General features: G+C 33.0%; 1 protein-coding gene across 4 annotated transcripts in view; it reads right to left on the bottom strand.

Annotated features, from left to right (window-relative positions):
- Positions 1 to 13,471, bottom strand: part of LOC108697174 (protocadherin-15) — a 404,849-nt gene that overhangs the window by 186,733 nt on the left and 204,645 nt on the right. For all 4 annotated transcript variants that reach the window (XM_041570856.1, XM_041570857.1, XM_041570855.1 and 1 more), the window contains one exon: positions 7,063 to 7,191. In XM_041570856.1, the coding sequence (XP_041426790.1) occupies positions 7,063 to 7,191 (129 nt within the window). The remainder of the gene's footprint in view (positions 1 to 7,062; positions 7,192 to 13,471) is intronic.

A 13,471-nucleotide genomic window follows, 5' to 3' on the forward strand; every position in this document is an offset into this window, starting at 1 on the left:
AAGTGTTTGCACAATAACGACAGATCAAATGTCTCAGAACAATATGAGTACAATGTAAAACTCAATTAAATATATATGTATTACTTTGCAGGGATCATGTACAGTATTTATTTTCAGGTTTAATAAATCACTGAGTTGTGAGATGATTATTTCTTCTCCCCTCCCTTATACAGCTATTTAACAGTCTTTGGATAAAAATTGCCCCTATGTATTTGTTTACTGATCTGGAAAGAAAATATAGACTTCTTTTCCCCTTTTGCAATTTTAGGTGTAGCTCACTAAGATGCCAAAGCTTTAGTGGTATCACAACATGCTTTGGAGCACAGAAAGCTTTTTATTAATGTATAAAGTAGACAAGACTATACACATGTCAGCCCCTTCCTTTATTAGAATGAAATATAAGGTGGTGAACACACCCCACAGTGTTCTGGAAAAGATTAATTTCCAAAAAAAAAGTAAGACCGGGCCAGTGCATTTTTCTGCTGATAGGAGCACCGGCCCGGGGTTTCAGGTAAATCAATACAATCACTTGGGGGTACCTAAAATTTGGCACCCCTAAATTCTCCTTTATGATAAGAGTTGTGACTGAATAAATCCACCTTGTAGGAAAATTATTATTATAAATAGAGTGAGTTTAACATAATTTTGTGCTACTAATAGAGAATTCGCACCCGCTCAAACTTTCATTGAGCCACTATAGCCTTTTTTCTGTTAAGACATTGCAGAGATTTGCAGAAAGTTTTGGAAGCTATAAAAGGCAATATGTGGAGCAGCAAAATGTTTTAAGGAGGGATTAAGCAGATTATTTGTGAGGTTTGTGTGCTACAGCTTGCCTATTACTTTGTTTTAACTTATGCAGTGGCACTTCCATTCACCTATAGGTGAATGTTTCTATTGTAATGACTTGTACTTGGGTTTTACAATGGTTCTACCACATCACAATTCTACTGGGAAGCTCTTGTTATTATGTTTTCTTATGTTTTTGACTTTGTCTCTGTTCTACTGCTTATACTTATATTCCTGTTGACATACAGTAACTTGTCTCTTAGTTATTTACCATATGTGTTAATGTCTTGCCCTGACATAGGATCTGCTAAACGTTTGTCTTCTGACCCTGGCTACAGCTATACTTTTCAGCACAACACTTAAGCTTAGAAAAGATCCATACATAGAGCTTAACATGCCATTATGAATTTAAAGGGTTATCTTAGTTCTCAAGTGACCCAATTATAATGTTTTCATAAATACTCTATACCTCTCCATTGATCCCTTTGGGACACAGTCAACTCCTTTATCTATATCATGCATTGCCATATAAACAAATATATGTCCGACCAGCACTATGCTACTCTCCTGATACTATGTATAATGACACTTGAAGGGTTGTGTGGTAGAAACACACAAATACACCCACATATATATAAACGTGATCATTAGAATTCACCATTTTGCGAATTTTGACATTCAGATTTTTCCTTAAAAATGCAAACATTTGAAATTCAAGTTTATCCAAGGGGAAAAAACACATCTCTAGTGATGGGCGAATTTATTCGCCAGGCGCAAATTCGTGGTGACTTCCCACGATTCGCCACCGGCATCTGCCAGCGTAAAAAATGAGACTCCGGTGCCGTTTCACGAATTTTGCCGGAAATTTGCAAATTTCCCCAAAATTCTCCCATCACTACAAATCTCACAAATATGTCCCTTAGTGAAGTTAAAGTTTCTGAGGGAAGATTCTGGAGCACAAGAATGCAAAACTGTGTAAATATCAGCAAAATGCCAACATTTCACCAAAATGCATTGGAGTCATGATTCAAATTTTTTCCAAACATGATGCCTTTGCCGTTTCTTAGACATGGGGAGGGTAGGGGAGGGCCACACTCAAACTGGTTAATGTGGAAGTCACGGGGTGCAAAATAATGTCATCTGTGTTTTTAGTAAAAACAACAGTATTTGTCGAAACAGAGTACATGGCAACATTTTAGTGTGGATTTGTGAAATCATGAATTTCATTACAAAACTGTACCTGGGAAAAAAGTTCACTCACCCTTATTGATGGCACATAAAAATACAAACCCAATGAAAAATTTAATATGCACAGAAAAAGCAGATGTGCGTGCATGCTTAACATGTGTCAATAAAGATTTTAACTCTGTTAAAAATGCAATCTTAAAAAAATTTAAGATCAAAATTAATCTTGCAAATATATGTTAATCATATTTACTTGGAAATATGAGTCTTTCACTTTTCAAGCCAAGCATCTTCATAATAGCTGTGGTAGATACTAAGACTTTTCTGAAATTTCAGAAATCATTTTCAGCAACCTGCCAAATGATTATGTTATGCAAATGCCTCTCCCCCAAGCTAACAAAACAATACATGCATCATTGTTGATTTAGGCAAAAAAAAAGATGAATATAAAATAATGGGAAAAAGAATATTCCAGATACTCGTTTTATATCATGCATATACTGTATAATGTATTTTGTTTTAAAAAAGATTCATAATGATGCTAGTTTTTTTTATGAAAGATACAAAAGAAACATTTTAGCAAAGCTAACCATCTGCATTCAAGGAAAGTCACCTTGATGAAGATTTATGTATACATGTTTAGTATTAAAACAATCATCATTTATTTTAATTAGATACAATTTTAATGAAAGAAAGTTATTTATACTCAGTTTACCCAACTAACAATGGTAATTTTCATAAAAAAAGCTACAGCATCAACAAATATGATAAGACTTTTGTTATCGTGAACAAGAACATATTGAGAGAGAATACAAGGATTAATAGACTTCCATATGATATTACACATATCACAAACAACTAATTAGTGACACGAAATTAAGTAAAACTACTAAATTAATAAATACAGATGAAGCTCCTTTGGTTTGTGTATTTAACACAGAATAATTAAATTCATTTAACTTACTTTAAATTGCATCATAGCACTTCATCTAATTAGGGTTTTTTATTCTGAGGCCTTAAGTTAACATTGGTGGTATTGCATGCTTTTGGGAAAGTTTAACATGTTTTTGTCATGACAAATTTAACACAGAAATTCAAGTGGTTTGATCTGTAAAACACCATTAAGTAGTGTAATAATGTTATGAAAAATGGACCAAAAACGGAGAGATGATAATGTTCTTTTGCCTTTGGACTTTATACCCAATAAAACAATTTGGAACCAAAGACAGTTATTCTGCACAAATATTCCCAAATGGTTAATACAGGCTTATCTAAGAGAGTATAAACTGTCCTGTTTCATTTGGCAGGGCTGTAAGGAATGTACATTCTTTTTCCTACTGTCTATAAGGCAGATTTATTGATTTTCTTATATCTGAATTTATTATTAAGCTCAACTGCTGAGAAAATATTGTGATAAAACTTAGCCGTGTTTTCTTTTTAATTGCTACCAAATTTATGGGAAAAAATTGATTTCAGTAAGTTGCAAATAAAACTCGATCTCAATGAAAATCTCATTGTTGCATTCATTTTTAGAAATTTGGCTATTTAAAAAGAGGCTGAAAAATACAATTTTGAAAATACACAGTTTTAGAAAAACTTGCCATGTTTTAGTTGCCAATTTTTTTTAAAAAAAATGTTGAGATCCTTTGAAATAACACGTTGGATTAAAACATTGAAACACTATTTTCCTGGATTTTGGAAAAATCATTGATTGAATAAATCTACCCCTTGGGGCTAGCCAAGAAGCTCATCACACTCTGCTTATGATTTGTTGTATACCAATTCTCCAATTTCATCCATATTTCTCATGCACTTTTTTCACATTTCTTCATCTTAATTTTATTAATTTTTGACACAAGGATTAGAAAGAAAAATGTTGACAGAAAGGGTGGCTGTCATCAAAAGTAAGTGTTTATCTATAAATGAGAATGAAAAGTTAGCACCATGCTTTAAAAGTATTTTGATTTCGATTTCAATATACAATTGAGCAAAAACGTTATGATGCTGGAAGTTGATGTTATACATGGAGTCATCAATAAACCATATGCTTTTTTTTGAGCAATTGTTATGCTGATTGTGAATAAATGAATAGTGTCTGAAACAAAGTAGGATAAAAAAAAAGATATTTTTGAGTGCATTTATATTCTATGTTATTACAGTAATACTAACGTATCATTATCATCATCATCATAAAAGAAACCTGAATTTGTATAAACCAGATTAAAATAAAACACTGTCTGTAACAAGTTTTCACTCATTTATTGTCATCCTAAATTTCTGCAGGTTTATCTCTTAGATTTAAAGAATTGGCATTAATGCGACAAGTTGCCATGGCTACCTCAGAGACTTGCACTTTTTAAACCTTCTGTTCCCCTTGAATGAAAACATCAAATATAATAAAACAAATATACACAGAAAAAAGGGCATGGAACTTCAATAACTGCATTATTTTGGACCAATATAAAAGAACCAGTGGACATTTAAATTAAGCACTCAAATTTCTACTACATTTTTTAAATTACTTTTAGAATCTTGTAGCAAATTGTGTAATTACTAGGTTAATATGTGAATATAATACTATATTTTAATATAATATAATATGTTAAAAGTCTCATCACTTTTAAAATATGAATTTATAAAATAGAAAATATATTTTTTGATTCATGGAGATTATGAAACAGGGCTAGATTTTGTCTGTTTTTAATCCATATTATACTATAAAGGTTTTGAATATAGGAAATTATAAATATAAAAACATACGAAAACTGATCCTTTGTAAGTTAAAGAACAACAAAACCTCCACAGTTTACTGGGAATTTATTCACTTTCTATTTAAAGGAACTCCACACAAGAAATCAGATTGCATGTTTTCTTTCATTAGATGATCTCCCTTTTTGAGCTGGACAACATCACTGCCTCCATGCCTCCTAGTGCTGGCAAATCAACACTTGCATTGCCAAGAGTGAGCACATAGGACTCTATGATTTGCTACTTGTAGTAGTCCCTTCCCTGGTTGTTTTGATTGACCATTGTTTGGAGCAATTGACAATTGGGACCTGCTATTCAGAATCCTCAGGACCTGTGGTTTTCTAGATAATGGAACTTTCTGTAATTTGGATCTTCATACCTTGTCTCTAGAAAAATCATGGAAACATTATATAAACCCAATAGGCTGGTTTTGCTTCCAATAAGGATTTATTATATCTATGTTTGGATAAAGTGCAAGGTACTGTTTTATTATTACAAAGAAAAAGGATATGATTTAAAAAATATATATAATTATTTTTGATAAAATGGAGTCTATGGAAGACTGCTTTCTGGAGCTTTCAGATTTTTCATTTTTCAGAATAATGGATTCTCTACCTATACCATCAATTATGGTACATAATGATGTCACTTAATGAACATGACTGATTTAAACTCGTATTAAAAAAATAGCATGCCTTCATATAGTTATGGAACCCCTTTGCAACTTCTAATGTCCTAATATTTTACAGAATTATAAAATTTCTTAAAAATGTTTTTTCTTTCTTTGTTGAAAACACTACATTACAACACCTGCATTAAAATGTCTCCCTAAAAGTTCCTTTTTGTTTCCCATCAACTCTACCTGCTTGATAACACATACAATTACATAAAAAGCTGGCCACTGGTAGTTTAATAAACGTAAGTAAGTGGACCATGTATAAAACTTCTCAACCATTTAGGCTAAGAACCTCAGGACACATAGATGCATATTTATACTTGGTCTCTACAGAGTACTCTGGACTTGTTAATTACAAATTTATTCATGCTGCATATTAAAATAAGTTAACAGAAGCTTTCTATAGTTCTTCTCAACTCAGTTTTGGGGTATTTAAACTAGTCTGTTTACAGATGATGTTTTGTCCTGTAGATATTAAATATTAAAAAAAAAAGGATGATATATTAAAATAGACTACATTGTAAGTTTGGTACATGTGATAACAACTCAATGAATTTGGCGATTACTATGTACAATCATAGCTTCTATGTTGTATCCAAACTTTCTACTGACTTTTCTGTTTGGGGACTTTTTGTAATTCTGTAACTATGTAAAAACACAGACAGACATTAGGTTTAAGCCGCATTAAAGTGACAATATAACTTATTTTAACAACCATGAGTATTAATATAATTATATTATCATACAATCACAATTGCAGGACTTGCCAGTAGTGTTATTATACATTTATATTAATCAAAATGGGTTCTGTATCCCAAGCTACTAATTGTGCCAGCTTATTCTTGACTAATTTTATTTACTGACATGTTACAAACTGCAAGTGGCAAGTTTGGAACAAATACATGCCTAAAAAAATAGTGTTCTGAAACTTAAGAAAAATGGCTTCATTTATGTCACGTTAGTTCCAAACTTGTTTTGACAGTCCATTCCATATAAATGCTCATTTATTTTATTCGTATTAAAATGTTGAACAATAGATGTTTCTTAAAGACAAGTAGAATAATGTGCCCTATAATTACAACTAAAAATCCACACTGTGAATATTTTATTTCTAATAGATAATTGACATTAAATTATTCAGACTCTGTATTATCAAGTCAACCTCATGTCACAATGATATTGCTGTAGCCTGAGGTCTATAAATTTCCATTTTCTATCAAAATTATGGTATTAGAATCAAATATGCATGTCCTAATATTTTCAGTCATTTTTTATCAACATATGGATTTTTTATTCTCGTTAATCAGTAATTTTCATTCTACTTGAGTGTTAATATTTAATAAAATTGTACCATGCCTCATTTTTGGTAACTCTAATAGTATATATATATATATATATGTGTGTGTGTGAAATGTGTGGTTGCTAATGACAATGACCCTTGCAGACTAATTCTCAACTAGAAAGAGGCATAAAAAAAATGTTTATCCCAAAAAAGACAAATTGATAAATAAAGCCTGACATTTTTAGGGAATTTTATTGCTTATCTCACAGCTAAAGTATATTTAAGGACGATTGTTCCAATAAAGTTGCAAATAATCCTTGCAGAAAGCATACAATACCATATTATATCAATAATTAAACATTCAAATCAAATTGCATTCACTTACCCTTACTTGACCGACAAAAGCATTTAATTCCTCCTCCAGGACTGAGAGATTTCTAGGCAGGTAAAGATCAAAGACTGGGTCATTGTCATTCACATCTGTCACCACCACATTAACAGTAGCAGTTGATGTCTGTGAGAAAATGCATGTTAGATTTAGTACTTGCAATATAATATTTTCTGGAAACCAAACGGATGTATTGTGAAGCATTCTGTTTATATTCTCTTAGTACTTCATTTGTTTTTACATCAATACCCAAAGCTTTTTCAAAGCAGAAGTGCCTAAAAAGCTGTCATACATTGTATCATTCCAAGCTATAAAGTAAAACACTTAAAAGAAATAAACAAAATTTCGTACAGTCAGTTTTGATTTTTGAGTGAAGAACATTTTGAATATTGAATTAACATTGCTAAAATATCAAAATCCATTTGGCTTGAAATACAAAGAGGCAAGCTTTTTACATACTGTATATAGTTTTAGCTATCTGAATATAAAACCTGTCCATGAAATGGAATGGATGTCTGATCCTGTTCAACTCCATTGGAGCATCCACATAATATGAGTACATTTTGTTTTCCCATCGTAATGGCTTACATGGCACATCATAGAACACTGTGTTGTTATATCTGAATACTATAACGAGAACCCATGCATTTGATAAAGCTTGGGCCTACCAATCTTTTAGATTTCCTTAGCCAGGGCATTGGAACTTTACTATAATGGGACAATCGTTGGTTTGGAGGGCATTGGGCTGGTAGCGGAGGGAAACATGGGGATCCGATCTGAGTGGCTGTAATGGTTCGCCTAACTCCAATCTGTGAATACCAGTGTTGCCTACCTCTAACGGTTCTCTAAGCGATTTAGCGCATGCAGCACCGTTATATTTATTGCAGCTGACTGGCTAGCTGCTAACCACTTATATCCCTGAGTGGGTTTCTTCAACGCTACTACCTAGTTAGTTTTAACTTATTTCTCTGGACAATATACATTTTATTATAGCAATAAAAGTTATGTCTTAAGCTTGGGATAGAGTAACATGGACAATTATGGCGGATGGTGCAGTTAATTTGGGTCTTTCTTTGACTTCTTTTTCCATTGATTTATTAATAGTGATGGGCGAATTTGCGCCGCTTCGATTCGCAGAAAAATTTGCGAAACGTCGAAAAATTTGCGAAACGACGCCGGCATCTCGTTTTTGATGCCGGCATCCATTTTTTCGACAGCGAATTTTCTCTGCCGTTTCGAGAATTTATTTTAATCGCACAAATTCGCCGTAAATTCACGCCAGCCGAATAAATTCGCCCATCACTATTTATTAACTGACCCTGCACACCAACTTGCTTCTCAGGTTGGTGGTTGGTGCTCACACCATTTTTTTATTTCCATTTATCCATTCCCCTGAATCCCCTGAAACTTAACTACGTAACTATATTACAAGGTCTCACTGTGCTTCCCTTAAGGACATGAAGTAATATTTCATCTTTCATTCTGATGGTCAGTCATCTCCAAAGGTTTTTGATTGGTGAATAACTACAATTAGGGATGAACGAATCTGTCCCATTTTGCTTCACCGATAAATTAGCAAAATTATGAAAAATGTATTAATCACATCTATGTGGCTAACAGAAGTTTAATGTCTTTAATGTGTTTAATAGGAAATGGAACTTTCCACAGGATAAAATAATTTTTGTTCATAAATTGTCACAAGCTAAGATCAATTTTATTTCTAGGGTATATCTTGCTCGCTACTTCAGAGGAATGAAACAACTGATCTTTCAATCTATATTGCTTCCCTATAAATGTTAATTTTCTTGATGCTGTTGGTGTCAACATTCATCAACAAACACTTCATTAAGGTGTAAAACATGCAGAATAAACAGATGCTTATAATGAAACATTTAAGTGGCAGTAAACAGATATAATGCCAATTAATTTTAAATGAAATACCTGGGAATTAAAAGACAACTGAAATTGATTTCCTTCAGAATATTTAGGCTAATGTCACTCTGGGCAAATACCCAAACCTGATTTTTTTTTAAAAAGTAGGCTATACTTGTTGGATCCCCAGTTGTGTAGGCAAGTGTCAGCCACAACAACTTTGGTTAGTTGTCACTGGAAAGATTCTGGCTGGTAAATAAATTAATCAAGTGATCAGTTTCTCACTGTATTGGGACTTCATAAAATATAATTGTTAAAAGGCCTTACTTGCCAAATCACCAACAACCCTTTCTCCCTGTTTATCTGAGTGTTCTTTGATTCACAAGCATATCACAGTCCATAGGAAGGCCTTATCTATTTGAAATAGTACTGAAGCCATAGTTAGTTTTACAGATAACTACACACAACTATTCAAATAGTTTACCAGATTTACCACAGTGTTGATTCAATGTACATGCACATACCATATCCATATCTTGACTAATCATTATAAAAGGAAATGTAACTCCCAACTAAAAGCAAATTTATGTAAAAAAGATCTGAGCACTTTTCTGGGCAGTTTTGCAAATGACCATGAACCATTTCTCTTGTTTTCAAGATATTAGCAGTTTTAAAACTGATAATAATGTATATGAAACAGCACCATCTACCAGGCTTCAAAAATATGACAGCAATCTGGTGATTAACCCATATGCATTTGCCCATAATAATTATTGGTTTCTTACTTTTAAGGTGCTTCACCTAAGGACTTATGTTTCAATATGTAACAATAATAATATCTAAGATGAAAAAGTGAAGATTTGGTTACTTAGGTCTTGAAGGGCCGATTCACAAAATTCGAGTGAAGGATTCGAAGTAAAAAAACTTCGAATTTCGAAGTATTTTTTGGGCTACTTCGACCATCGAATGGGCTACTTCGACCTATGACTACGACTTTGAATCGAAGGATTCAAAGTAAAAATCGTTCGACTATTCGACCATTCGATAGTCGAAGTACTGTCTCTTTAAAAAAACTTCGACCCCCTAGTTCGGCAGATAAAAGCTACCGAAGTCAATGTTAGCCTATGGGGAAGGTCCCGATAGGCTTGCCTAAGTTTTTTTGATCGGAGGATATTCCTTCGATCGTTGGATTTAAATCCTTCGAATCGTTCGATTTGAAGGATTTAATCGTTCGATCGAAGGAATAATCCTTCGATCGTACGATCACAGAATTTGCGCTAAATCCTTCGACTTCGATATTCGAAGTCGAAGGATTTCAATTCCTAGTCGAATATCGAGGGTTAATTAACCCTCGATATTCGACCCATAGTGAATCAGCCCCTAAATGTATGGTTATATCTGTGTTGTCAAGCCATCGCTTCTACTTGTAAAGATAGCCAAAGGAACGTAGAGGGAGTGATTCTTATTTTTGATTCTGAAGCAATGCTAGGTATAGAGCATAAGCAATTTAAATACCTTCTGTTAAGATATCACTGTATTTGAACAACTGCACTGTTGTGGATGCATGCATAATCTAGATTGTCATAGTTTTTTTGCAACTAATTATTTAAAAAAAAAAAGAATTCTTCCATCTGGTTAAACAGGCTGATTCCAGTATAAGTCAGTTACTTGCAATACCCAACTGGTTGTTTGCAGCACAAAATATGAATGAAGAAGATTTATTAACAATTTATATCTCTAAAACATAATTAAGAAATGTTTAAATTTTAAACACCCTCAACATGTTGTGCACATGCCAACTCCAATTGTATTTCCCCTTCAACTTCTATTAGATGGACTCTGTTTAGCTCACCTTAACATTCCCTTTTAAGTGCCACCATTTTCACATTTCTTTTATAACACAGCTGTTCATAATAAAGGAGACATTTTCCTTTTAGAGTTAGTGTCCCTCTGAATAGATTTATAGTCATTTTTCACAACTCTAAAATACCTAAGTCAACGCTGCAGGATATTTACAAGCACAAATAAAACATGTCTTCCTCCTGACAGTTTCCAATTTAGCGAGCTTTGTCAAAATATAAATTCTTTTTCAGTTAGGTAACATAGCAAAAGGGATTTTTGAGCCTTCCTATCTGTGTAAGTTGCCAACTGAGACATTCAGGTAAGGCTAATGACTGAATACAACCTTATAGACTATTTGTGCTGCCTTTTTATTTATATTGGTGATGATTTATTAATTATATTGTTGATGGTTTATCAAAGTTGTGAGTTTTTTAAACAATTGTCAATTAAGCACTCAAAGAAAAAGGTTTTTGACCAGTATAGCAACACTATGGGGCCGATTCACTAACTTCGAGTGAAGGATTCGAAGTAAAAAAACTTTGAATTTCGAAGTGTTTTTTGGGCTACTTCGACCATCGAATGGGCTACTTCGACTACAACTTCGAAAGGAAGGATTCAAACTAAAAATCGTTCAACTATTTGACTATTGGATAGTCGAAGTACTGTCTTCGATCATTGGATTAAAATCCTTTGAATCGTTCGATTCGAAGGATTTAATTGTTCGATTCGAAGGATTTAATCGTTCGATCGAAGGATTATTCCTTTGATCGTTCAATCTAACTATTTGCGCTAAAATCTTTCGACTTCGATATTCGAAGTCGAAGGATTTTAATTCCCAGTCTAATATCGAGGGTTAATTAACCCTCGATATTCGACCCTTGGTGAATCCGCCCCTATGTTTGTAGCGTCTTCTGGAATTAGTAACCAATTAATTGTGTAACACAGTGGCTCATCTCTATTTCTATTCCTAACACATCCCTTCTGACTGAGGGAATGTATAATGTTCACACTTTTTTATGGCTTAAAAAAGCAACAAAGCTTAAAAAAGAATATGACTAGAATGCTGTATTTTATTTTTTTATTATTACACAGTGTCATGCTACAAGTTCCCAAATGTAAATACAATATAATTCAAACTACCCCCTTGCTTTACTAAAAATAAAACCTCCATGTTTTACAGTTTCACTTCAACAATGCAGAGTGATAGATTCAGAGTTAAAGTGAATTAAGATTTTCTGAAATCATATCATATCGTTTTTAAAGCAGATACACCTTGACGCACGGCCATGTGGACAAGAACAAAAGGTTTCAAAGATTAATAAAAACCTGTGAGGTTTTCAAACCAGACTACTGATCCTTGGTGTGCAGGGTTTCTACTTAATGCAACAAAAATTAATAAAGGTGTCTCTCCAATCATACCACAAAATGGAATTTTGGATATTAGATATTCTCTTTCAATAAAAAGGATTATTCATTTACAGTAAAGTTTAATAGACAGTTCAAATGGAAGTATATTCTCTGCCCATGCTGTCTGGATGTGTTCATATGGATTGAATTTTTGTTAGATGGGGAAATAATTTTCATTTATTCACTTTAACGGTTATTAATATAAAGCTCATAGTTTTATAAGACATTTACCTACAGTATGTGCCAATGGAAACATCAGCCAACATTTAAGCTGGGCATCCACACAAATGTATAAAAGTCTTACATCTGCTGTTATATTTCCGTATGGGAGATTTCCTGATCATACCACAGTTGATCAGCCAGAAATTCAAAAAGGGTTGCCAATGAATAGATTTGCTATGACTATATTACCTAAGAATGCACTTCAGCACTACAATCTAATCCATCAACCTTTAGACCTTGCGCATAATAAGATTTTCATAAGCAATAGTGGTGATGATAAATTAAAGGATTAACCTTTATGGGGTCTTTTTTTAACCCCAATTAATTATGTAACTATGAATATATTTTGCAATGAAAAAGATAAAAATATACATTTCCAAAAATCTCAAAATGCTTTATAAAGTCATCCCACTGAACGAAATAGCTTGTGTTCATATAGACTGATTAACTGCTGTATATTGCTTAGCTGTTGGTTAATTAATCAAATGGAAATAGCACAAACTCTTTTTTTTTTTCTTGATGAAATGTGTTTTAGTATCTGTCATGCATAAAATTCCTAAGGTCATGGAGCACTGGTTGCTATGGTTTATGAATCTGGTGGTGGAAGTCAAAACATGGATATTCCACAATAAAAATAGAATATTAGATTTACCTGCTGCACAATAAACTGTATTGCACAGGGAACCTTCTTCAGAAAGCATTGAAACAAAAACTTTTCTTATGGCGATACATTTTGACAGGGAAAAAGAACAAATTAATCAAAAGAGATGTTAAGTTTCTTTATAGATAAGGGAACATTTTTAAAAAAAAAAAAGATTTTTCATTGGTGGAAAAAATATTTCCATCAAACTAGAGGTTTATCATTAGCCAAATTTTATAACACTGTTAAACTTAGTGATGGGCGAATTTGCGCCATTTCGCTTTGCTGGAAAATTCCTGAAAAATTCGCGAAATGGCGAAAAATTCATGAAACGGCGAAAAATTCACGAAATTTGCTGCGAATTCGCACCTGGCGAATAAATTCGCCCATCACTAGTTAAACTTTAACCAATTTCCTCACTAT

Source organism: Xenopus laevis, chromosome 7S, assembly GCF_017654675.1.
Source record: "Xenopus laevis strain J_2021 chromosome 7S, Xenopus_laevis_v10.1, whole genome shotgun sequence".
Taxonomy (NCBI): Eukaryota; Metazoa; Chordata; class Amphibia; order Anura; family Pipidae; genus Xenopus; species Xenopus laevis.